The sequence below is a fragment of the Pithys albifrons genome, chromosome 1, assembly GCF_047495875.1.
Source record: "Pithys albifrons albifrons isolate INPA30051 chromosome 1, PitAlb_v1, whole genome shotgun sequence".
Classification (NCBI taxonomy): domain Eukaryota; kingdom Metazoa; phylum Chordata; class Aves; order Passeriformes; family Thamnophilidae; genus Pithys; species Pithys albifrons.
In genome coordinates this window covers 74,124,320-74,151,209 of record NC_092458.1, presented here as the reverse complement: position 1 = coordinate 74,151,209, position 26,890 = coordinate 74,124,320, and the positions used below count along the sequence as shown (strand labels likewise).

Here is a 26,890-nt window from a genome sequence, read left to right as displayed (position 1 = left end):
GTAAGCTGGAATTTTCTGTTTAATAATATTTTTTATATTTTCAGGTTAAATTAACTTTTTGCAGTACATGTAAATTAGTGTCACAGAAAACATCTGACCTTGGAACTTCATCTTATTCTTTGCTACATTGAAATAGTTTTATTATGGTATCTTCTAATATTTTCAAGAACTCATCTAGGGGGAGTCATCTGCAAATCGTACCATTCTGGATGATTTTATTAAGTTATCTAATGAGCTCTGTAATTGTGACTACATTCTTCATACCCACAATTTCTGAGTTAGGTTAAACATGCCTCCTTCAAGTTCAGAATGTGTAAGCACTGTCTGATTTGCTGGCACAGTGAAAGAAAGACCTGGCATCATGCATCACTAACCCAGGATATAAAATGGAGACTCCACCCTGGATATTTTAATAATTTGTTTTTCTTTCCCTTGACATTTTTTTTCCACTAAACCCTGCACATGTGGAAGTGTGACAGGGTAGAGTCCATGCTCCTTATTTCCTTTCACGTTCACAGAGATGTTGTTCATCATGGACAGTTATTAGATTGTCCAGAGGAAATAAATCTGCATTCCTATTAGCTATAGGTAATTTTTGCATTTCAGTGCACTTGCAGTATAGAATCTTTTTAATTCAGTCGCCTTAGGGCCATGTAATTCCCTTTGTCATCAGTTGGTATACAGCAATTTTATCCAAGAGTTTAGGACTAAGTGTAGTAAGCTGGTGAAATAGCCAACAATAAAACTGTGTTTCTTCCCTTTAAACTTAAAAACATCCTGCTGTGAAAAAAATCCAGTCTAGATCTTTCTGACACCTAAAGAACAATTATTTACTTAGTTATCAAAAATGTTGTATTTGCATAAAATGCAGTGCCTCAGCTTATAAAGGTGATCTTGTATTCACCTGTACAACAGTAGGAAACACTTTAGCATCTAATTTGTTAATTTCATGTGCAACACAGTAGGAAATGATCAATAAGGATGCAATAATTTTAGGGAGCAGTTCTTTCCTGTTTTGCTTGTGATTTATCAAAAAGATACAGAATTTTTTTCCACAGTTCTTTACACCATAGTTATTTATCAGATAAACATACTAATACAATAAAAAAATATGTTCATGTCTGTATTGTCTGGAAGCTGATGGTTCTCTTTTTGTACTGATGTACTTTATAGCTCCATGTAAAAGTGTGAAAAGAACAGACACAATAAATCAGGGGCAGAGAACAATCCTGGTAGAGATTCTGTGTGTTTGGTAGTGGTTGCCTTTAAAAAGTTGTTTTACTGTGTGGATTCATATTTGGAGGTGGATGAAAGATTTTTCAACCTTTATTTCATTTAGGATAGTGGAATGGTTCTTACTGGTGGAGATTGTTAAAATTTAAATGACACTTTGTGGTTATATATGTGAGGTTGTATTTGCTGGGTTTTATCTCTGCCTGGAAAAGTTAGCTCTCTAATTTTGTGTCCAGCATTGAGTTAATGAATATTTATGGTTTTAGAGTAACAGAGGGTTAAAGAAATCACAGAATCACAAAATGAGTAAACTTGGAAGGGACCTGTGGAGGTCTTCTGGTCCAGTTGGGCAGGACCATGTCCAGACAGCTTTGGAACACCTGCAAGGATGAAGACAGATATGTGATGCTTTTGAAACAATTTACTTTTGATCATAACTTATCCTTACCATAAATGTCGCTTATATTTAGCATATATCAGAATCTTAATTATCCATTTTCCTAGCATCAGAATAGATACCATAGATACAGCCTCTAGGATGCAGAGTGTTGATGCTGGTTTTCTGGTGGGGTTTTTAAGTTTTGACCGAGTTCGTTGATTATCACATTCATCTCTGCATTTGCCATTAGTTAACCTAAAAAAAGAAAAGAACAGAACAGATTTATGTGGTTGTATTGATATTCTTTATTTATGTTGATTATGTACAATATAATGAAATTTCATGCTGTAAAGTTTGGATTGCTTTGTGTAACTTCAGCAAAAATATTGCTCATAATCCATGGACAAACTAGTTGATTGGCAAGCACTTGTTTATTTTTTTCTTTTCAATTTCTTTTTGCAAAGTTTTCAGACTACGCATTACATGGTGTTAAGTATCAGAATAATTAGAATGTAATTATTCTGGTAATGTTAATGAAAGAAACTGTCATGAGCTTTATTTTAATCCACGAGTTTATCTTGCAGTATTTTAAACAGTAGTCTACTTACATATGCAATTTATCACTAGACCTTGATTTCTTCTACTAATTTCTTATTTTTCAAGAAGTATGATAATTCTTTAGTTGTCAGCATAATACCTGTATAATGTTTGAAATCTGGCATCAGCATGTTTCATAGGTGTCTGGGATATCTCAGGTACTTCAATTTCAAAGTGGTGATGGTGATTTTTCAATGAGGTTACTGTCCAAAAAAGATACTAGATGGAAACTTTGTAAACAGAAAAAATACTTAATGAAAAAATGCATGACACCTTACTCCAGTGACGTTGTAGTAGAGTAATTCTGATTTTCTATTCTTTTTTTTTTTTATTCTAGATTTATCTATGGCAGTGCAAAAATTTTCACAGTCTTTACAAGATTTTCAGTTTGAGTGTATTGGAGATGCTGAAACTGATGATGAAATTAATATTGGTAAGTACACTCCATGCTCTGCTTCCAGTAACCTTTTTATATTGCTTTTTATATATCTGTTATCAGAAATACGGTGGGGCAGTTCACAGTTGGTTTTCAATGGTGCATGTCACAAAACCAGGAAAAATTCAGTAAGTACAAATCATACAAGGCTTTAAAAATACATGTCAAAAACTCTATGTTCATGACATAACTTGGTTCATTGTAGTGGAAAGTATTCAGCAGTACTTTGTCAGCTGAGTCAACTGTGAATCCTTTAAATTCTGCTGCTATTTTTATGTTTCAGGCAATTTTTCAACGGGTTACTGAAAGGTACACAAGTTTTCTATGATGTAACAAGTCTGCAAAAAAACTACCTAAGTGCCCAGTAAGACAGAGGAACTTTTAAGGGTCCAAAAAGAGGAGTATGTTCTTTACAACTTGTGCATTCCTAAATATATAGTTGTCTGAATTTTTGCCAGTGAAATTTACTAGCTGCTTAATGTTCTGTCTCTATGCACACCCAGAAATTCTTCATTTGCAGGGCTGAAGAGCTCAAATTGTCTTCAGCATAAACCTCTTTAATGTCATCAAAAATATTCTTTCCTCAGCAGACTAATCCTTGAAACGTTTCCAGGATTCAGAAGTTCAGGCAGCCTTTACTGCAGGGCATTGCTGTGGTTATAGTGATGCTTTTGGGCAGTAGCACAGCATCTGGAATGCTCTTAACTCCCATTGGCAAGAAATTTGGGTTTTAATCCATTTTCAGAATGGCTGAATTCAGTGTCATGAGTCTTACATACCACATGGCCCCCATGTGTCTCCCAAAACATCTGAGAGGAAGTAAAATGGTTCTTAAAGAGTAGTGACTTCTAAATATAAATAATTTGGCAGTACAAGAGGGAACATAGAACATGTTAGTATTTTTTAAAAGAAGTCCTATGTAATGCCGAGAGGAAACTCGGATTTAGCCTTTTCCAAGTATATCTCTTTTTATAATCTATTTTTAAGTCCCTTTTCCATTCAATTTTTTCTTTTTCCTGACTGAGTCATTGGACACAAGGTCTGAGCTGTTTGCTTTCACCCACAAGGTTTGCCTCCTCCTCACCTACAACATTGCAGGAGTCTGAAAACTGTCATCAAAGACGACTAGTATTTGGTCACTGTCTCACTGTCTTCCACTAGCTTTTGTCAGGGGTTTGGGAGGGGAGGTTTAATTTTACTGCTTATAAATAGGTTAGTGAAATCACTCAGCTGCAAGTACAAAACTACATACATTCTTCAAGTGTATCAAGCTTGAAAAGAGACAAATAAGGAAATGCTGGACGTACTGTTTGGCATTCTACATATTATTTCTTGACTGTTTAAGTTACGTTCTACATATTTTTTAAACTAAGTCTGCAATATCTCAGTTATACGTCTTCGATTTGGTCAATAACTTTTTTAAAGACATAAGGTTTACATTTAAAATGAAGTGACTGATCACAAAGACAACATTCATTTTACTTGTAACCAACCTGAATGTATGTAACAAAGAAAAGACATTTATTGTTTGGATATTAAACAGGCATTTAAAAACTGTTGAGGAAAAAAACAGAGTTCATGAAGTTTGGCAGCTGATTTATTTCACTTGAAGCTTCAAAGGAGGGATTTCTAGCTTCTAAAGCACCAATGGCCTGATGGATTGTCATGTACATCAAAGAAGCTTCTAAGTGTAAAAGGTAAACTGACAGAAATCAAATTCAAGTCTAACGGAGCTCAAATGATACTGTCTGCTTTTATAGGGTAAGGCTCAAGTTTTGATCTCCCTAGGGCAGTGACCTAGAATTTATCCATATCTTTAACGTGCCCCAACAAGCTAGATGCTTGTTTATCATCAGAGACAGCTTTGTATAGATGAATCCTGCTCTGTGCCTCCTTCTGCTTACACCTCCTTTTTTAAGAATGTCTGCAGCTGTGCAGGCCACTGCAAAGTTCTACTTCAGAGTGCAGTGATATGCTGACTTGATAAGTTTTGTGAAAAAACATGTACACATAGGGTCTACATTTGTATTTCAGTCTTAGCATTGAAAATTCGTCCTTATCCACCTTAGCATTGGAAATTTCACCCTCTGAATAAGATTTTTGTCAGGGTGTAATTATTTAAAAATAAGTTTCAGCGCTTTTTTGAGAATTAAATACAAGTAATATAAGTGATTTTTTTTCTTTTTTTCCTTACCAGTAATAAATATTGAAACTGAGTTGATAGCTCCACTAACTTGTTTTGAGGCAATATTAGAATTGGAGATTCTGTTTTGTAACTAAGCACAACCTAATTTTTTACTTATTTTTCCCCAACCTGAGGTCTAATAACAGCAGTTTTATTTGCATTTCCTGTAATCTGTGTCTTTTTAGTTGCTCTCTTAATACAACTCATCTATTCCAATAAGCTCTTTACACAAAATAGATGAGAAATAGTTTTAGTTAAGCTCCATGATACACTCCATATAAACAGAATTATGATGATGTTCTTATATGTATTTTAATCTGTCTGTTACTGAATCCAGTGATCTTTTTGTTTTGTTTTCCTTTTTTTATATTTCTGTCTTTGATTTTTAATTTTGACGATTTCTTACTTTATATTTACAAATGTTTAATGCTTCCATAGCAGATGTATTCTTTGTATTCCATAGCAGATGTATTATTCTTCTTTGACAAAAAATCTGCATGGTTGTATAAGGCATTTTAGGTAGCTTTTTCATGTTGCAAGTCACCCGGATGAATCTACATAGCCACTTTCAGATATACCATGCCCAGTTTATAATAATTTTATGCATGAATTGAAAGCAGTTCCTCCGACTTTCTTGGATAAGCAGGCTGGCTGGTTACTCAGATTGTCTACAGCTTCATTTTTTGGTTTTGGGGTTTTGTTTGTTTTTTTTTCTTTTTAAACTGTGAACATCAAAGGATTTGTGCTATAAAAAGCTTTTTCAGTTTTTCAGCTTTTTGCCAGCACATTTGGTTTGGGAAATAGCGTTCCCTAGCTTTACTAGCTTTTTTCATTAAAAAATAAAACAGCTAGCAACAATTGCTAGTGTTGTCTCTTTCTCTGTTTTGGAATGCACGTGGAAGCATGTGATCTGCAGCAATGCATAGGCCATACGGTTTGATAGCAGAACATGGTTATTGGCTCCAGTGGCATGTGATTTAGCCAAGCTATGATTGGTTTTTGTGCAATCGAGAGGTTTTGCAGAAGTAGCGTCTTCAAAGCAAAAATAACATGATGGCTGACAGTGAATCATTAATACTAAAAAAACATAGTAATGAAGGTTTGATATAACTTACTCTGAGAAGAGGGTGTTGCTTCCCTCATCTAACAACTGCACTTTTGTCAGACTGAAATATCAAGACTCAATAACACTTTGCCATTTGCTCTTTTAGACACATCGCCTTGTGCAGTTACTCTCAGCCCACTTTGCAAGTAATATTTTGCACAAAAATTAAGTACTTCAGATAGACAGTGAATGTAAGGGAGGTCAGTAATTTGTCATGCTAAGTGAGAGTTTTGTGTAAAATGAACTCATAATTTTTATGTTTCAAACGTTATAGGTAACTTCGGCTGTTACACGTGAGCAATGGGTGCACAAACTATGTTTTTAATGATCATGGGGGTGTTTTCGTCAGTATACACCATGCGGGCATAAATTTTGCCAGAAGAAGTTGCCTCTCCTTAGTATTATCCAATTTGTGTCACCTGGATCGTTCCCCATGAATCTCCCTGTTTTGATCCACATTTATTCTGTTTGTGTTACCCTGGATTGTGGCTGCTAACAATGAAAATAATAAACATTATTAACTCAGTGGAATTCTGTCTTGTGCCTTTAACAAATTTGTGTCTATTTTTCTTTAAGAAGTTTGTGTCTATTTTTTATTATAGCTAATTACTTATCAGTGAGATCTAATATCAGCAGTATAAGACCATGGTCTTCAGAATTAAAAGCAAACAAGGCAAATACTACATTCTGATATTCTGGCATTTTATTTTACTCTCTGTTTGTATTAGCACATGCTGTTTTGGAAAAAGCACTGGAAATCATTGTGTCCCTGCTGGTTTTCAAATTTTTTTTCTTTCTTCTGATGAGAATATATTATGACAGATGTTTCAGGTGACATCAGATGCATAATTTAAGAATTTAATAGGATTATGATGATCTATGAAATCCATCTTAATTGAGCCACAAAGAATAGGTCCAAAGTTCAAAAATGTGTTACCTTTTCCTGTGGGAACTGAATTCTTCTCTTGCTGCTAGCAATTGTGGCTCTTTTGATATTTGCTAAGTCACACCTAGATTTTTCATGAGATTATTAATTGCTAGCAAGTAACCATCTGCAGAATTGCTAGCTCATTCTTAGAATTTATATTGTGTACGGCAGTTAGTTTCAGTTTGAACTTTGAAAAATCATCTAAATTTACTGAAGAGAACTCAAAAACAAATGAACAAATGAAAAAATGTAAATAATAGTTGTTTGTTAGAGTCCAGTGCTGTGTTCTTAAAGACTCTCTTGTTTGAGTAGAGCAATGATGCCAGAAGGTCAGCCTTTTTATTTTCTTGTACTGAGCATCCACATGCACAATAGTTTTTAGTCAGCATTTGCTCTGCTCTCTTGGAGAGCCTGTCAGAGGACAAGTATCCTGTAATTCAAAGCAGCAAATAGATCTGTCTTGGGAAATTTGTGTATAAAACTACACAAAAAAGAGAATACAAATCAGAAAGTTTCCTTTCCTCCATTTCTTGTAACAACGTAAAAGTTTAATTGACAGAGAGGTGCCAAATGCCATTTTTAGTGGTACAATCTTGTGCATACAATGTTCAATTCAAATAAATGAATAAATTTAAAACAAAAAAGCATGTAGGAGTTTTATGCCTGCCTCCAACGTATGGAGGCAAATCTTAACAGTCTGTGGACACTTCAGTCTCAATGTTAGGACAGTCTTTTGGAGGTTAATCAGGAACCTGAGCAGGTAGCTGTCAGTCTACTTACGATTTCAAACCAGTATTGTTTGTGGTGTGTAGTGGCTTCTTGAATTTGCCTGGCTCTTTCTGAATTATTTTTAAATGCGATTGAGCCACCTACAGTCTGAATCATTTGGATATCTTGCAGGTCATTTCCTTAATCACTTGAGGTTACCTTTGATGTTCAAGAAAATTCTTTTTGGGTGTTAATATTCTGCCTACTTGGTACTGAATTCCCATTTGTAACCAGACTTTTGAATGGAATTACCAAATACCAAAAGAGTTTAAAATTAATTCCAGCATCTCATGTCCACTACTGCCTTGTCCAACCAAAGAAAGAAGAGGGTCTTGCCACCACTTGAGGGTAGAGTTTGAGGGGTAGATATTTTTTAGCATAGGCATCATGCCAGTAACTTTTCTAATGCTGTCTCTTGTTGACCTGGTGGAACATATTAGAGTCAAGTGTATTTACGAAAGGTGGTTTTGTTTTAGATGGGTGGGGAAGGGTTTAGTCCTGCATTAGACTAGAAAGCTATTTATGATGAAGAGTGAATTTGCATAGAAAGACTGCATGCTGGCTTTCCACAGTAATAATCTGCTTCAACTTTCCAACTCTTTTTTCCCCCAGCTGGAAGAACAAATTTTAAGATTAACTTTTTAGATTACTTTCAAAGCAACTTTGCATAAGCTACTTGTGAGATCATAGGACAGGATTCTTTAGTACTCTTATTGGACTATTTTTATCTACAAAAGTTAAATAGTAACAACTTATGGGAGGAACTCAGGATAATCAGGGTGTAAAATGCCTAAACGGTTTGTTTAAAATCTGTTGATTTTGTTCCTACCATTATTTTTTTTTAATCCCTGTTGCATATTTGACAATTTAAACAAGTGCAACCTGTTTCCGCAATGGTATTGTTTCTTAAGTCCAAGAAATGAGTGATTTTATGCTAGTGCTGGGATCCCATCAAGGCTTCAAAAAACATCTGCACCAGAAGGTGAAGGCTGTCATTCTGTTGGTCCAGCTGGAGCTCTTGTCCTTGCTTTGGAAGGTCAAATGAGATTGACAAAGGAGGAAATAAAATAATGTTGCAGGAGGCCTTCATCTGTGCAGGAGGAAAAGGTAAAATGAGATCAACAACACAACCCTTGTTTTTTCTTCTTCTCCAAGACACCTATGAGAAGGTTGTTTGAATTTGCATGCTTCTTTCTGTGTTTGAGTATTCAAATAAAAGGAATTAGATCAAGGTGGCTTATGCAGTTACTGCCATTCCTGTCTGTCCTACCCTTCTTCTGTGTCAGGAGTAGCTGGATGTGAAGTAGGAGCTCTCCTAAGTCATTGCAATTTGCATCCTGGTGTGCTAAGGGAGTCTAAAATTCATGTTAGTTCATTTTATTGCATTGTTCTGCAGACTGTGGTGTCTCTGATGCCACTTGCCCTGGAGCTTATGATGTTCACAGGAGATTGAGGCAGGCAATGGACAGGAGTAACTTTGGTTGTCCAGGTGCATTGTGCTAAGGAGTTAAAATGAGTCAACATTTGATTGGAATAACTGAGTAGATGACTCACAGATCAAGATAAAGTAGTTTTTGTGTCCCTCATTAATACTTTGATCTTCTGGAGTCTTATAGGTGGATTCTACTTTATTGTCGTTATTCCATGCCTTCAATATACCTCTTTTTCCTGTGTGTATCACTTAGCTTCATTATTTCTGGAGCTGGGTGTCCCAGTGAAAGTATGAGAATGTCTGTGGGTAGACAGTCTGAGGACTAGACAATTGCTTTACAGAATTGTTCTGTAAAAACCATGTATGTGCTATTGCTGGGTATAATACACTTCTAGTAAAAAGGTGTAACACTTTAGAGTTGTTGAGTTACCATACCTCTTGAGCAATAGGAACTCATTTTCGAAAACAGGTAGTGGTTTGATTAACTCACCTTTGAGATAATCGTCTTCAGGTTTGTGCAAGTAAGATGAGGGATTTGTGCTTTCTGAAATCAAAATGCTTAGTAGAGATTAGAGTTTCAAGCACAGGAAGTCCTTGATCCCTTTGTAGGCCTAAATTCAACAAAGTAATTACGGCAAACCTAACATCTGTTAAAATATTTGGTGATATTTGTCCTAATTAAACTGTTCACCATTCAGGCTATAAATGCACTAAATTTTACAAATCAGAAAAAAACCAGTATTAATGATTCTCAGATGCATTTTTAATATATTGCTTTTCCTCTTACTTTGCCTATTTCAGCACCCTCAAAGAGCCACACACAGATAAGGTTTGTACAGCTGGAAAGATTAAAATATCAGGAGTTTTTTCCTAAAAGTACGGATGTGCCTCTGAAGAATTGGGGGTTGCCAAGCCCGAAATGTAGTCATAATTGCTTGAAACTCCTCTGTTTATGGAATGCTATGATTGATTGCAGCTTAACATGCTATATGTTGCCCAGTGGTTGTTTCCCACTTTGTATTGTTATTTAGCTGTTCAAAAAAACTTGAGCTTGAAGTAACAATTCTTTTCTTAGAATGAAAGATTTGTATTCACATTCAATTTATATCACAATTCTTTCTAATGGGATGGAGGACTGGGGGGGAAGAAGCCAGGAGAGTATTGAAACCTGATTTAACCAGAATTTACCTTTGAACTTACAAATTTCTGAATAGTCCATGTTTTTTGGAGGTGTTCTTACTCTAACAGTAGGATATCAGTCAACTCTGGAGAAGCTGGATCTGTTTGAGATAAAGGTTAATTATTAATTCAGTTGAGGTAAAGATTAATTGGATTAAATGACCTCTGGTATAGCAAGTTATGTTGTTAGTTTTCAATAGGGGCCAGTTCAAGCTGCTGTTGTTTCAAAATAGGTCTCCAGAAGCACTTCAAAATCACTTCTTACCTGTTGGACAAAAAATAATGTATTGAATATTGTTCTCCACACCCTGCTGTGTTCTGCAGCTGTGGAGCTCATGTCCAGGACTGCTGTGCTTGTGGCTCCATCAGGTGGAAGTAGAGGCTGGTTTCTCTTAGGCAGATAAAATAATGTGAACCTCCATTTTGTAGTGACACAGAGATACAGTATTTCTTAATGACCACTTATTTAAACTCATTATCTCTTTATTATATGAGAACATGGCAAAATTAGAATATTTCTTGTGACTAGTGGCAAAAGCCTCCATACCTTCTCAGAAGTGTAGAAGGAGAAACACAAGAAGTATGTTACTAATTTGGAGAAGAGTATTGATATAGTGCTCTGTGAGAGCAATTTACTGCTTGGGAGATCTTCATTCCCATGTTCCTAAGAAAATGGGAAGAATTACTTAGATAATTTAAAATGTTTCTCCTGTCACTTCAAGGATGTCAAGTTTTGGGAGAGATGCTATAGTAATAGAGTCTAGAGTGGGCTTTTTATACCACATCTCTGCTGTGTTGAAGAATCCATGCTACAAAAGATAAATAAATTTTCAATTTGAATAATGTATTTTCCAAATATGTATTGTTTTTTATAAATAGATAAGAACACTAACACAGGGTAGATACATTGCAACTGTACTTTCAGTAAAGTGTTAAAAATGTGGTGGTGGTAGTTGAATAATTGTTTGGAGTGAGTTTCTTTTGGTTTTGTTTTTACTAACATGCGTGGGATAGACAGCCATTATAAACTTTAAAAAACTTCCAGGACTCTATGACATGTTTTGTCCTTGCTTGATGCATTTAGAATTTTCTGCTTGGATTTGTTTTGTGAGGCTCTCCATAAGCAGGGCATAGCAATTTACTACTTTTATGTCAAGTAATCGGATTTATTTAAGTTATGTAACATTGCATGTCTTAAGGTTATCTCTCCAAGTATTGTGTTTGACAAGTGCTGACAGTGAATCTGGGAATTCTGGATAACCTGACTTTCTTGAAAATATTCTTAGTTTGTATATAAATGTAGCTTTTTGTGTAGACTTTTCTTGAAAAGGAGTGGAGTGGTAAGTGTAAATGTCTTGGCTCGAAGTATTGTTTTAACTTTTGTACAAGGCTTGTATTTGTTTAAATATTTGTGACATAATAGCTACTTTTTGTAGCAAAGAATTCTCAAATATCATATTGTTTGTAACTGGATTTAGATAGTTACCCTGACAAAGGTTTGTTTCAATAAAATAACGGTAAAAGGTCTAAATTTTATGCTTTACATAGTGTAGGAAAAAAACTTCATAAAACACCTTGCTATATTTGCTCATTAAGTTTTGCAAAATGAAAATACTTTTAAGTTCCAGTTGCCTTATCTGGTATGTGCTTGTTACACTGTCCTTGCAAACACATCTTGGAAAGCTTTGGGCTTGATTAAGCTCAGATCTTGATTTACTGCCTTTTATGGTTCTCTTACTGGCCTGGACTGCAAGGCACACGTGTATTGTGCTAAGACAGGAGGCTCCATTGTTACTGTGGAATTGCTGGCCTCTTCTGCTGGTTTGTCTTGCCTTTACAGTGTGACAAAATCTGAGTGCTTGTGCCTCCTATGTGGCCAGCAGTTGAAGGGCTTTAAAGTGTCTATTCACAGGGAACACTGCCTGAAAACATACAGGAGTCAAATGCCATAAACCAAGGGAGGTCAGGCAGGGGGGCTATTGCTGAATCTGTGATAGTTTCATTTTTGGTTTTGACTTCATGGGAATTTGGAGCGCTTACTACCATCTCTCTGTTCTAATATTGCAAAGAGTCAATATGCTCCAAATTATGATGTGGAGTTCACAATACCACTTAATGTATACTGAGTTTACAATGCTTTAACACAAATGAAGTAGAGAAGCCTTGGGGTTTGTTTACTTTTAATTACATGTATTTCAGTAGCTGTGCTTTTATAAAATTCTCTGCTTGCCATTATGTACTGGAAGTTGTGATCATATTTGGAAAACAATATATTGTCCTTGAAGTCTAAATTTGGACATAAATGTCTTAATTTTGTCATTTTTCTTGCTTGTTCATTTGTGTAATTTCTTTGCAGGAGCTTTCTACCAGACATTTTTCATCTCTGTCTCTTTACACTTATCATACTTTTTCTTCCTAATGTATAATGGATTTGTTTGGCAAATTTGGATTTACTCTTGTAAGGTAGCATGCTTATTTTCAGTAATTGAAAAAACTTGGCAAAATACCTTTTCTCACAATTCAAGGAGTAAATTACCACAGGAAACAAAATTACTGCTGGAAGTTGTGCTCCCTGGGAGGATCTCTTACAGCAATAGTTACTATTTCTTTTTTTTTTATGGGTATGTCTGTGTTAAGTCAGGATAAACCATCCTTAAAATTGGATGGATTTTTTTTATTTTTTTACTTTTTAGTTCATCATAGTTGAAGGTTTAAAATCTGGATTACGTAGAAATGGCTTCAAAATGTGAAAGATCATGGTGCTAATTGATAAAAAACCACTGGATTAAGCCCTTGCAATGTTTACTTACCAGATTAATTATTGAGGAAATAGTAAGAATAAGTGTTTGTTGAGTCCAAAATTGCTTCACTTTGTCTGCTCCGAGAAGGTCTTGATTCTTTCACAAGAACAGTACAGACCAGACAAGGTTGTCTCTACCTTTGTGTACCTTCCCGTGATGAAGTCTTCAAGGAAATTTGTGGTTATTTGAACTGTGAATTTAAACAACTGTCTGCTGTCCACTTTGAGAATGGATTTCCATGAAAGGGTATGTCCATGTAATTTTGAAACCTCTTCACTTGAATCTTTGTTTCAGCCCCTGTCTTTTACCGCCAGAAGTACATTTCATTGTATTATTGGAAGGTAAAAATAGCTTTCTTTTACTGTTCTTGTGGAGGTTGTGGTAAATGTAAACACAGAAAACAGGAATGCATGAGGCCCTTATTACAGATCCATAAAATCTGATACCCAGATTAGGGAAGTAAGAAAAACCAAATGGGGAGGGTAAGGCAGCACATCTAATATTAATCTTCCAAAATTAAATGAGACTGAAATCCCCTGAAGAAATGAACCATTATCTTGCTATGCTCACTTGTTTTTTCCACAGTGGGATCTTGTAACATAATTTATCTTTTGACACCAATACTCAAAGTTAAAGCCTATATGACATGCTGTGAATTTGCAAACTTGAATTTACATAAATACCAGCAATATCACCTTAAACCTTAACAAAAGAAAGCGGTTAGTCTGTTTCCTCTAATATCTTGGGAATGAAACTCAGAAGAGGATGAAATAGGTAATAAAAACAATAGTTTCAAATCTTGCACTCCTTTCCTATTTTTACTTCTTTTCTGCTTCCCCAGTAAATATTACTTATGGTACTGAGTTCAGTGTCCCATGCTGAAGTTTATCCAAAAATGTTGTCACTTGGAATTTGAGGGAAGCAGACCTAGGGTAGAAGTAGCAGAAGACAGATCAGCAGCTAAAGAAAAAGGAAAACCTGAGCAATAATTGGGAGGATTTATCAGACATAGGTCTACTTACCAAAATACAGCTTTCTGAAAATGTGTTTTAAAAATAAAAACAACAACTATTTTCTGTATGAATATATTGCAGTTGTCTTACGCTACTGTATTTTAATTATACTGCAGGCTAGAGTTGACTATTTGAGCCCAGTCAACTCTAGTTACAAAATGTTTTGACATCAACACTCAGGTTGAAGTTAAAGCACATTTGACACGTTGGACAAAATTTGCACAAATTATTCTTTATTTCAGTTTGTAGACTAAAGTATTCCTCCTTCAGCTTCTTCCCATTGAACTAAACTGTAATATTCCCTTTAAAGCTGTAGATAATTGTACGCTTTTAATGCTTTATAGGCTTAATTCAGTAGGAAAAAAAGGAAGAAAAGAATCATTAACAAATCAGTCCAGGTTGTGACAGTGGTAAAGGTAACCTCTGTTGTATAAGGTAAGATTCTATTTAAATTCACAGTCAATATATGGAAAGACAAAGAGAATGACAGGCTTTGGGAGTCTTTTTTTGAGGCAGTCTTCCTTGGCGTTTACAGTTAGGCATTTGAAAACTTGGCATTGTGGTGATATTTTGAGATATCCAATTTAGTTACCTTCCAACAGATACTACAGATCCTATGTGACTTTTACTACATTTACAATTCTACTTAGGTAGAAAGTACTGAGAAAGCAGATTATTGTCTCTTCATACTTGTTGTGGCTTGTCAGTGTTAATCTGAAATTTTTCATTTCTGTGTCTGATTGGGAAGCTGTCTTTTGCTACTCTTGTCCTACCTACTATCTCTCTCACCCCGCTCCCACCTCTCCGATGCTTTCAGTATGGCTTAAAGCCACAGAAAGAAGGATGGAAATTTTATTTGATGTGATTTCTTGAAAAACTGCTTGAAATAGCATTTGCGGCTGTGAATAATGCTAATTATTAAAAGCTCTGGGAATATAGATGTGCATTAACAATTATTTGATAATTTAACTTTAGAAGTGGAAAAGAAAGTCTGTTCTTCCAGTCTTCACGGGTCTTACATTTGTTCTGCTTTCTCACTGAAGTCTAGTAAGCAAGTGTAAATCCTTAGAAAATTTCCTTATGGGCCATTGGTCCATCTTGAATTCTGATTCAGTTATGTTCTACTGGGAAAAACTCCCTTGAAGACTTAGTTGAAGTTCATGCTAAAGCATGAATTTGGAGCCTGCTGTAGGACATCTGTGCTTGTTACAACCAGTTCTTGAGGATGTACTTGACTGACCTTCCTGCAGAAGTGTGCTGGAAGCAATATACAGCACAGTCCTGGCATTTCCTCTGTCAGATCAGGAAGATGCAGGGATAACAGTCTTGCACATTTTTGTCTTTCATGTAGCAAGGTATCATAAGAACAAATTACTTATTTCTGTATGTGTATTTTTTCCTTGCTGGTGTTATCTGCTCATAATGCTATAGAATGTTGTTTTGTGTAAAATTGCCTATGCATTGTTTAAGACTGCATGTATAAATAGAAATTAAACCAACAGTCCATTTCACAGAAAAGAATGTTCAGTTTTATTGTCTTCAACTTTCTATTCTATCTTGAGTTGAACATTACCTTCCAAACTTTGCTTTATGTCTTTGAATTCAGTAGTGGTCATGTAAAATTACTATATGTTCCATACACTTTGTTTTCCTTTTCTCATTAAATGTGGATAATTTCATAACTATTGTGTGTAACAGTAGTACAGTGTAACACAGTACTCTTTAATATTAAGTTGAGGATTGATAGGTATTCTAGCTTCAATAATTTCCATAGACATGCTGTTTTAAGATGATACATTCTCTACACAAGTTTATAGCAAAACCTTAGGAAGGTTTATTACATGCACCTTTTCTTCCTATGAACCGCGGGGTTGATTTTGATGGAGTGAACTTGATTACTAGAGCATAAATGAGTTGTATTTTTAATGATGCATTCTAAAAATTCAGATAAATGCATATTTATTCTTTTTCACTTCTCCCTCATTCACCTCATTGTACATCAAGCTTCAATTTTTTTGTTTTGATTATGAAAATGTGATTGTTTATGGAGCTGTACCATGTGTTTGAATTGTTAGGGATTTTGGGAAAAAAGGATATTGTTGAACTACAATGTTAAAATTTAAGCTGTTCATACTGTTAGTGTGCTTCCTTATGAAGCAAGGTAATTAAAACAATTTTCATTTAAAAGTATGGACAGTGGGTCTTTGTTTTTTATAAATAAAGCAATGGGAGCTGTTTCTCCTGAACAAGGGCAATTTTGCAGCACATTATTGTTGGGTTGGGACTACTCCAAATAGAACATCTGTCAACCTGTTGTGGTTGTGATGAATGAGACCACAAGTGTATAACTAGATACATATAAAATTGTTTTCACTTGTTGGATGTTGCTTTTCACAGGCATCATCTCCATCATGATGCCAGGTGTATCTTACAAGTCCTTTTGAGTAGCCCTTAAATAAAAAGCAGACTGTAAAACTGTTGGGATTTTGTAAGCTAATATTGCCTAATAAGTTAGAATATATGGAGTCAGCACTTGGTTTTTCTTAAAATGGCCCACCAATAGCAACAATTCTTTTTGAAAATAATTAAAAATACCTTCATATCTAATATGTTAGGTTACGTATTGTACTTCATATTATTGGTGTGTTTTCGGAATTTATTTATCAGCACATTCCCATGACATTTCCCCTTGTAAAATATTTGACTCTTCCTCCCCTGCCCCCATTTTTATTTACAAAGTTCACTTTAATTCTTCTGTGTCTATTCTGATTAAAAAGAAGGGGAGAAAAAAATTGTTGCAGCCTTAGTGAGAAAAGATTGTGAGGCTGGTATGTAATGCCTGGGCATCCTGACAGACAGTGGGCTGCATCTGGCACAAATGGGTCTGATTTCTAAATCTTCTAGATTTTGAATTTTTGCACAGAAACCCCTCAGACTGTTATTGTTGTAATATTTGTTTGTTCCTGTTGAGAGCTGGGAATCCAGAGTTAGATGTGTGTACCCTGTGCCGGGGGGTCATGCTGAAATCCCGGCAGGGGGCCTGGTTGTGGATGGGAAGGATGTCCCTGCACAGCTCTCCTGGGTGCCCAGTGCCCTGTGGGTGAGCTGCTCGGGAGGCCTGACCCCCCTCGGTGAGTTCTGCCCTCAGCATCCCTCCCTCTGCCCAGCCCCATGCTGAGGTGAGGTGGAGCTGTCACCTGTTTGCAACAAGAGGGGTCTGTGGGAAAAGAGGGGAGAAAGAAGGGAAAAATGTATGCTGGGAAAAGTGGAACAAGCACCGTTTTTCCTTCCCTTTCCCCCTCCCACTGCAGCTTCCAGCACAGATGAAGTTCTCTAGGGACAGACCTAGCTTTCAATGAGGCCACACTGAGTGGGGGTTGTATGGGAAGAAGGGTGCAATAACATGAAAGATTCAGAATTCCTGCTATACTCAGAGGTATTGTAGGAGAGCTGTGGTGGGTGATGTCTTTTTTGATGTATGTGATGGCATTGCAAGGACAGAGGAACCAGTGGGGTCACCAGAGATGTCTGTGTTGTAGAGTTCTGTGTACTGGGCGTGCATCCTTCACTACAGTCCGAATTACGAGATGCTCATGTTCTCCCCACACTGATCAGTACAAAGATGGATGTGGGTGTTGGGAAGTGAGTAGCAAAGTTGTAGTCAGTATTGATGTGACGGTGTCTTTCCAATGAAGGTCTTTAAGATCAGGGAGATGGATTGTCTTAGTGCTGTTGAAGAGTGTAGGTTCTGTGTTCTTAGTGAATCTCTGATCTTTATAATTCCCCAAAGTTGAGTCAATAGGAAAGAGAAGACTGAGACAGCTTCTCAGTCTTTAGCGGAGGCACTGTCTATAGGTGACATACTAGTACCTTTATATTAGTGTCAAATATTGAGGAAAAATCTTGATTTGCAGACTTCAGAACATGTTTTATGTGCTTTTTTCCTCTGACTGAGCTGGATTTATTTGAATCCTAAGGAAAAGTTTCAGCTTTGAAACTAAAAATCCCTCTGATCTGCCTTGAAATCAGGAAGATGACTCTAAAGCCTGTCTTACTGGTTGTTTTTATTTTTCCCCCACTTCCTCATAGTTTAGCCATGTCTGTCTGGCTCATTGTTTATTTAGTTTTTAGGATTTCTTATAGGGTACTTAGATATTCTTGAATGTAATGCTCAACAGATTCCTTGTCAGGTAACATAAACAGTCAGTTCATGATCTTATTTCTTTACCTGTCTTTTTCTGATGAACATTATAAGCAGACTCTTAAGCGATTGCGTTAATTCAGTGGATATCAAACTAAGTTCTTGATACTGATGTGACTGGCAAAAGCTTCCAGTGTTTTTGTTCTCAGGGAAACATTAAAGGAAAAGACTTGAGACCCAACTAAATGGGCATTTAAATTACCAAATGTATTTGGACTAAAGGAAGAGCTCATAATGGGGAAAAAAACAATTCATCAGCAAAGAATGACTTAGAGGTCAAGATATATAACATTATAGTTGCAAAAAATAGACTATGTAGGTTCTTTGCCGAAGAAATTAGAACAAACAGCACAGTGTTCTTCAACTGTAAAAGTTAAAAGAGAACAAGAGAAATGCAAGGATGTCCTCTGCAAGGTCCTGGTGGTATAAAGGATAAAAATTACTTAGGAATTGTCCAAAAACTAAGTAGCAATTTATGAGTGCAGACAAGGCAGTGGAGGCAAGCAAGATACTGGTTCCCTCTTTTAAAGAATCTGCTATATTCCAGTACGTTCTAGAAAATGGCCTTATTTCCTTAAATCTTTTGGGAAGTTGGTCGAGGATAAAGCCATGTTAATGGAGACTGACATATCTTAATAAAAGCAGTTAAGATGATGGAATAATAGCAAAGAGGATGATTTCAGTTAGCATAACCTGAGCACTGTGTGTTGGTTAACTGTGAAGGCTTTTTCAAGCCTGTTCTTTTGAGAAATTTTGTGACTTTTGTTTCCATGCTTTTTTCCCCCTCATAGAAAAATGATTCAAATTGCCTCAAGTTTATTGTGAGAAACTAGGATTTATGAGTCTGTTGTCAGAGATCAGAGCTTTAAACCATGAAATCTAGCATCCTGTCAGTGGTAGCAATTACTGCTGGTTGTATCAGAGGAAAGTAAAAGGAGATACTTAGCTCTCTTCACATGATTTTTCTGTGGCATTTTTGTCTGTGGAACTGTAATGCTGAATTCTGAATAGCCCATATGCCCTTGAGAAACTAAAATAAATGGAGAGATTTTTCTGGAAAGATTAGTACACATGAGAATAAAGTCTCAAGAGTTTTCAGAATACGTTCCTATTTTCTTGCCCTCTTTTATGGATTAATTCTTTTATAATGTTTCCATTGACATCTCCTTTAGCCCTTTGACTTCTGTTTGAAAACAGTTTTGAGCAAAGACTCTCACACTTGTAACAGAATTCAGGGCTTATAAATCAATCATTTCTTTGGGTCAGCTGAGAGCTTGGCGTTGTAAAACATAAAGCCAAACAGCTGTTAAATTTAAAGAGTTGGCATTTCTTCTAAAATGCTGACTTTCAAAATTTTATCCAAGTATTTTTCATTGTTCTTGCAAATATTTGTTGCTACACCTTAATATTTTTCTTTCTGCTTCTAGTGTGCTAAAGTAAATTTTGTGGCTGATAGTAGAATTCTTTGTTTTGAAACTGATTTTTACATGTGTCAGGAATATCAGTTTGCTAATATTTCATTTTTTAAAGTATTTTTAAAATACATATGACTTATGATTCAGGTTCTTTTTCTTTGCTCTTGACATTCTTCTTGCTTTGGTCTATGCCTCATTTAATGGCTGCTGATTTCAGTGAAGTACTATATAAGAGCAGTATTTTTATCACTATAGCTTCAATCCAGGTAACAGACTCACCTGGTCTTAAAATCTGATTCTAAGCAGAATGTTCTTTTTCTTTGTTTTCATTTCAGCCCAGTCATTGAAAGAGTTTGCTCGGCTCCTGATTGCTGTTGAAGAGGAGAGAAGACGACTGGTAAGTTTGCTGTCAGGAATATCTTGCATTAGGCTGCTTTTTTTGTAAAATAGTACACTTTTTTCCCTATTCCACTTAAGTGGTTTTTTTATTATTTTTGTAGTAGATTTTAAGTATTTCATAAGAACTATTGAAATTTTGCCACGTAATTTTTAATAGGGTGTTGAACCAAAGACTTTTACATCGATTTAAAAATCGTTTTCTCTTGATTTCCTTGCTCCCTGCTCCAAAAGAACCTTTGAATGCTGCTGTACCTTTCCCTTCCCCCAAGGAGCTTATAGTGGAGATGTAGATCAGTATTTATATTTAAAGAAATACCCTGAGTACTGCCCAGTGAATGTATACTACTCAGCCAAGCATATGATAAGTAGGTGATAAGAAGAGAAACCAAATCTGTCACCCCAGAGAAATTTTGCAGGATACATTATAGATCAGACTTGTCAGATTTGTCCATTGATATGGTGTCCTTATTCCCTTTGAATCTGCTGAGTAGTTTCATTTGTATTTCTATTCAAATGCAGCTTTGTTAAAGAAGTTTTAAGTGTATTCTTCTGCAAGGTCTTTAAAAAAAATCCACATAAGCTGTAAAACTATTTTTCCTTCCTTGGGAGTCAGTGATGAATAAGGAAGTGAGCTAAGAATTAACCTCAATAGGGGGATTTTTAAATATTGTGAAAGTTTAACTAGCTCAAATCCATCCAATGGCTGACTGTCCTGATTTTCCTTGCCCTTATGTGTACTTAGGGAGTTGAGGAAATTATGACTCAGATTAGAGAAAATTTATTAATCCATGAAGAAGTTTACATAAAGTTGTCTTATTATTAGAAGTAAATAATCATAGAATTGGTCTTCCACTATTTCTGTTTAGATAAATATTTTAAAGTGGCAAAACCATAAGATTTATATGGTACAGTTGCATAATTAATATCACCTAAACCTATAAAAATGTAAAGTGTTTTTGCTTCATGCTAAATATTTTTTCTGGTATATTTTTCCTCACACTGGAAGAGTGAGGTGACTATTCAGTACTTAACATCTTGGAAGATATTTAGCAAAATACTTTCTAATTCCTTAGTTAAACAATCTTTTCAAATTGATAGCTTTCCAGTTTAATTTAAAGTTTGTTGTGAGCTAACTATTAGGAAAAAGCAATGAATAGGTGAGAGTTTTATTTTTCAAACTGGTTAGTCTTTCATATTGTGTTCATAATTTCCTATTTTGTTTTGTTATTTTGGTTTTTTTTTCTCAGAGGAATCACTATCTTTTTCACTTTTAGAAGTATCTAACTTCTCTGTGATTTATAGTTTAATCTTTCCATGGAATGTGTTACTCTGTTTAAGATGTAGGAAGGACTTTAGGGTAAAATGGGGGGAAAACCATTAATTTTATAAGTGAAAAAGACTGGTCAGATGGAATGATACGTTTTGCTCTATATCATTATTGCTTCAGTGGGAATGCACGGCTTGTGGATTGACTCTGGATGGATGCCAGGTGCCCACCAAAGCTGCTCTGTTGCTCCCTTTCTCAGCTGGACAGGGGACAGAAAATACAAGGAAAGACTCATGGACTGAGCCAAGGACAGGGAGAAATCATTCAGCAATTACTGTCCTGGGCAAAGCAGATCTGACTTGGGGAAATCAGTTTAATTTATGGACAATCAAATCAGAGTAGGGTAATGAGAAATAAAAAAAAATTCTTAAAGAAACTTTCTTCCACTCCACCCTTCTTTCCGGTCTTAACTTTAATCCCAGTTCTCTACTTATTCCCCGCCAGTAGCACAGGAAAACAGGGAATGGGAGTTGCCACTCTTCCCTCCTCATGTGGAGGACTCCTCACCCTGCTCCTGTGTGGATCTCTTCCATGGGAGACAGTCCTCCACTAACTTCTCCCGTATGAGTCCATGCTATGGTCTGCAGTTCTTCACAAACTGCTTCAGCATGGGTCTTTTCCACGGGATTCAGTCCTTTAGGAACAGGCTGCTCCAGCATGGGTTTCCCCATGGGATCTTAATGTGTGGAGAAGCTGCTTTTCATGGGAAGACATTTGTATCTAACTTTTTGCTCATTTTGGGATAACCTTGTTCTCTTTGTTCTTCAAACTGAATGTACATGATGAGAACATTGAGGACATGTGGTTTTCATGGTACTCATATTTGAATAGGAAAATTAACAAACTTAAAAAATCTCTGTTTTAAAAAATTTTGAGATGCCTTTTGGTGGAATTTGTTTAATTATTATTGGAATTAAACTGCAAAAGCATCATCTTTGCCGAAGATGCCTTTTTTTTTTCTTCAGTCTCTTACTACCTACATGCCATCACAGAATCCAGAGGTGCCAGGGAGGATCAGCATGCCATGCGACATGCTGAACAGGTTGTTAGTAATGCATTTTCTGCTTGACAAAATTGTGATTTAACTGTGAAATCTTCAAAACACGTTTTCTTATTTCTGAGGATGTTTGGATCATTATGCATTAATTTAGATTTCTTTGCTGGAACCACTTTAAGTCAGTCAATTTGCAGATTAGTGATAATTCTTTGGGACAGGGCATGCAGGTCTTTAGGAATTCAATTTCCTTCTGCATAAAAATAGAAAACTTGGAAAAGTTCTAAAAAAAAAAGGCTTCTTCCTTCTGAGATTTTATTGAAGGCTTGGAGAAAAACAGCTGGACAGTGTTGGGGCTTTTTATGGATACACTTCCTCATATCACTTAGAACTTTCTTTTAATTCTTGAAGTGTGTGACACATGTAAGACACTGTTGTATCAGTGAACACAGGATGTGGGGGAATATGGAATGACAGATATTAATTTTGCTTAACAGCTAATGGCCTTGTTTCCATGCCTTGAATTTTATTAAATTATGAGCATGCATGTAAGTACAGTAATTAGATTTTAATATGGAAAGTATATATATATTCATATCACAAATTTATTTCACATGTGATGCCTATTAAGTTCTTCATAATTCTTCCTATTTTTGTCTTGGTGAACACAGAGAGTGTTTGAATACTTTTCCACTGAATGTGTAAATGAAGTGTTTCTTATAGTCAAAGAAATAATAGTTTGAGAGGAGTTTTAGCAAGTCTTCTGCCCTTCTTGCATAAAGAGCCAGAAGGAACTATTTTTAGGTTTTTTTATTTGGAAGAAGTTAATGAAACAAGATATCAGGAACAGTATTATGAACAGTATTACTGGGAAAAACGCTGAAGTATAAGGTTAATTGAAATTGTGTAACACATAAATAAATATTCTGTTGTGTAAGGATTTATAGCCAATAATATTGGCAGCAGTAATACTATGGTGATTATTGCAAGTCAGTTTCTTTTATATTTGTCTCTTATTTCCTGATGATACAATGTTGACTACTAGTCAGAAAAACCAGAGGCCATGCACCGTACTTTTCCCTTTAAAAAGCAAATAAAGGAGAAAGTAGCTAATAAGACACCTTTCTTATGATACACAGCCTTAGGTTTAATATCTGTCCTTTCATAGTGGTGTAAATTTAATGAGGCTGTTGCTTAATGGTGCATTAAAAAAAACCCAACCAAACAGCACTGACTCTGGGGTTTTATGAGTAGCGTAAATAGGATAAAAAGTCAAATTCATCCCCCCTGTATTTCTAATGACTTTAGCAACAAGTGAAACAGGGAGTGATAAAATAATGACCTGTATTTCTCAGTGATTATTAGGGAACAATGGAGATGCTATAATTTAATGTAAATGTTTGAATCTTTATCAAGGGAACTTACTTAAAATAATTTCCTTCCTCTTTCACTGAATTTGCATTTTCTCTATTAAATAAGTGATATGGTGTTTTATTTTAGAGATACATAAATTATGCATGCTTCCCATTAATTTGATATTGTTAGTAAACTTTATAGCTAACAGAAATGTACTGGAAGTGAAGTGCTTAATTCCTTTTCCTTTCATAGGATTATTCTATGTTGTCACAAATATAGATGAACTGGTTCATGCTACTGATTTCCTCTTCCTTGAGATCCACTATCAATTTGAAGCATTGAATAAGTTCTCCTGAGTGTTATCTTGCTGTAACTCCCTGATTATTTCTGAAAGTTTACTGAATCCAGAAGTAAAATAGGCTCTTAATTCTTAAATTCTTTGCTATTTACCCAAATTTTTATGGGTTGCTGGCAAGTGTTGACTGGTGCCTGAGCTTTGCTTTCTGGCATCGTGAATCAGTGAGATTCCTGACCAGTATTAAATACTCCAGGGGATAGTACGAAAATTGTGAAGTTGATAGTTTTGTACTGTGCTTGATGAGTATTTTTCTTTGTAACATCTGTCTTTTCATATCTAATAATCTTCCTGCTTCAAACAGTATCTCATTTTTGTGGACTTCTTTTGTATTAACTGGATGTTCTTGTTGTGGTTCTGCATTTGCCCTCACACAAGGGATCTGATGCTATCTGCTTCCAGGGAAAGCATCAAAATACTCAATTTCAAAAGCTGCACTTGAAGAAAAATAAATGGACTGTTAAAACCAGCTATCCATGGAATGATACATAAAATCAGATACTGAAGGACACAGCATGTTGTTGAGCAGAATTAACCTTTTCCCTGTAATGTGAAGTGGGTTACAGATTCCATCAGAAGAATAAACAGTCTTCAATCCACAGGTGCAGCTTATTACTCAGTTCATAAAGTGGAAAAAGAATCTTACATATACTAGCACCGTGAGACTGCAGAACATACACCTGGCATTTTGTTTTGCATTGTGTGTCTGTCAAAATTACAAAAAATAGTTTATGCTAGTGTTTTGGCACACTTGGTTTTGGTGGGTTAAATTTCTTTTCTTGTATTTAAGGTGGCTGTAAATATCCTATTGAATAATTATGGTAGCATGGACTATGTTGTTAACCGACCTTTGGAAAGACTTCCTGAACTTGTGCACCAAACTACTAATTTGGAAATACCAATTTGAGGTTTCTGTTGAACAAGGATCAGTAAAGCAGTACTGAATTACTTTATTTTGTTATAAAAAGTATTTCTACCTATATTTTATCTATTTATTTATTGTTTTCCCCCCCTTTTCTTCCTCCAACTCTAGGTATAGTAGACTACAGAGTTGATACTAATTACAGAAAAAATCATTGTCTTTGGGAATTGAAATTCTGTAAGATGTGAAAATACTAACTTGAATATTTCTCTTACTTTTTTGTCATTTCTTTTTACACCATCATCTTACTGTCCTCTGACAATCAAGCTAAGTTTTAGAAATAATTTAGAAAACTACTGGAAACAAATCACGTGCCTTTGTAAATGTTTTTGTGAGCCCCCATTTTGAATATTTGCTGTAAGCATTTCTGGCCAGAAATTATTTGGACTAGAAAAGATACCAGAGATAGTCAACAAGGAAGGCTTAACACCTAGGAACTCAGGATGAGAAGAGACTGCAAGGAGGATTCTTTGATTAGCTTTAGTTCAAATAAATTAGATCAATGTTATTTGAAGGCCTATGACTGATTAATTGAAATTACATCTCTCAGCTCACTTAAAAAGTTTTTGGCAGACCAGACCTACTAGTCCTCAGCAATGCATTAACACTTCAGCCATTGAAATTAGATTTTTCTTTTTTTCTTGCTGATACTATTGTCAGTCTTACTTCATAAGAACTAACTAGAACAGACATTCCAAAATTATTTGAAATACAATTTAACAGTCATATAACTATAATCCTGCTTGATGCCCAATTCTCCTGTTGACTATTATCAGAGACTCTTCTGCTCCACTTTCTGAGCTGAGCCATTTGTGAATACCATGAGAAATGAAAGAAGCACCTCAGCCTTTGTTCTTCACTTATTGAGTGTATCACTAGGGAATTTATTCAGTATGCTGGTCCCGTGGTGTAAAGGAGAGCACTCTGGACTCTGAATCCCAAGGTCCTGAGTTCGAGTCTCAGTGAGGACTGTCCCCTGGCAGTTCAATGCCCCCTGCCATCCGATCCCTGTCACATCTCGGATGCTCAGCAGGGTCAGCCCTGGTTAGTACCGGGTGCTGTGACAGTCCCAAGGACTTCACTGTCACTGTCCAAGCTCGCTTGGCTGTGTCAGATGGACCTTAGGACTTAAATGGTGGGGCCAGTTCTACACACGCTGTGCCTCACCTAAAACATCCACTGCGCAGGCTGGAAGGGCACACCCACATGGGGAGAGACCTTCCCAAATCTTCGTTCGCGAAGTCTGGCCATTCATACATACATATTCAGTATGCAGGGTAGAGCTATCACTACCAAGTTTTTGTGTCTCCACCAGCATAAGTTTTGCATGCCTGAAAGTGGACAGCAGAGGTCTGCAAAGCAGGGCAACACGTCAGCAAATTGTGTCTTAGTTCTCTTTTCTTGGCAAAGGAAGTTGGGATCTAAGGGACTAGTTTGCAGAAACATCTACCTCAAAGAACCCAAAAGGGCAGTTACTTTGCGAGAAGAAACCAAATCTGCAACATTTAAGGACCCCTGTGCCTCAGAGTGCAGAGATTGGTGGTTGCTGCTACACCCCTTTGTACTGTAAATTGCTCCTGGAAGTCTTTCGACATGTCATGGATACATCCTGGTGTTGGAGTGCCTAGTAGAGTGTCTGCAGCCTCACAAAAAGGGTATGTTTTGTCTATACAGGTGAAATTTCCCTAACACAGAGTTGCATATACACTGCAGTCATCTCCATTTTTCCAGTCTAGGCTCACACAATGAAGGAAAAGAAATAGAAACTTTCCACATATTGTCAACTCTACATAGGCACTTGAAAAATAGTTTTATGACAATATGCATAAGTTTCTCTTTGGACTATGTGTGAATTTTTGACTTTC

General features: G+C 36.0%; 1 protein-coding gene across 2 annotated transcripts in view; it reads left to right on the top strand.

Moving 5' to 3' along the window:
- Nucleotides 1–26,890, top strand: part of ARHGAP42 (Rho GTPase activating protein 42) — a 144,948-nt gene that overhangs the window by 30,382 nt on the left and 87,676 nt on the right. For both annotated transcript variants that reach the window (XM_071555245.1, XM_071555239.1), the window contains exons 2-3: nt 2,547–2,642; nt 20,008–20,069. In XM_071555245.1, coding sequence (XP_071411346.1) covers nt 2,547–2,642; nt 20,008–20,069 — 158 coding nt within the window. The remainder of the gene's footprint in view (nt 1–2,546; nt 2,643–20,007; nt 20,070–26,890) is intronic.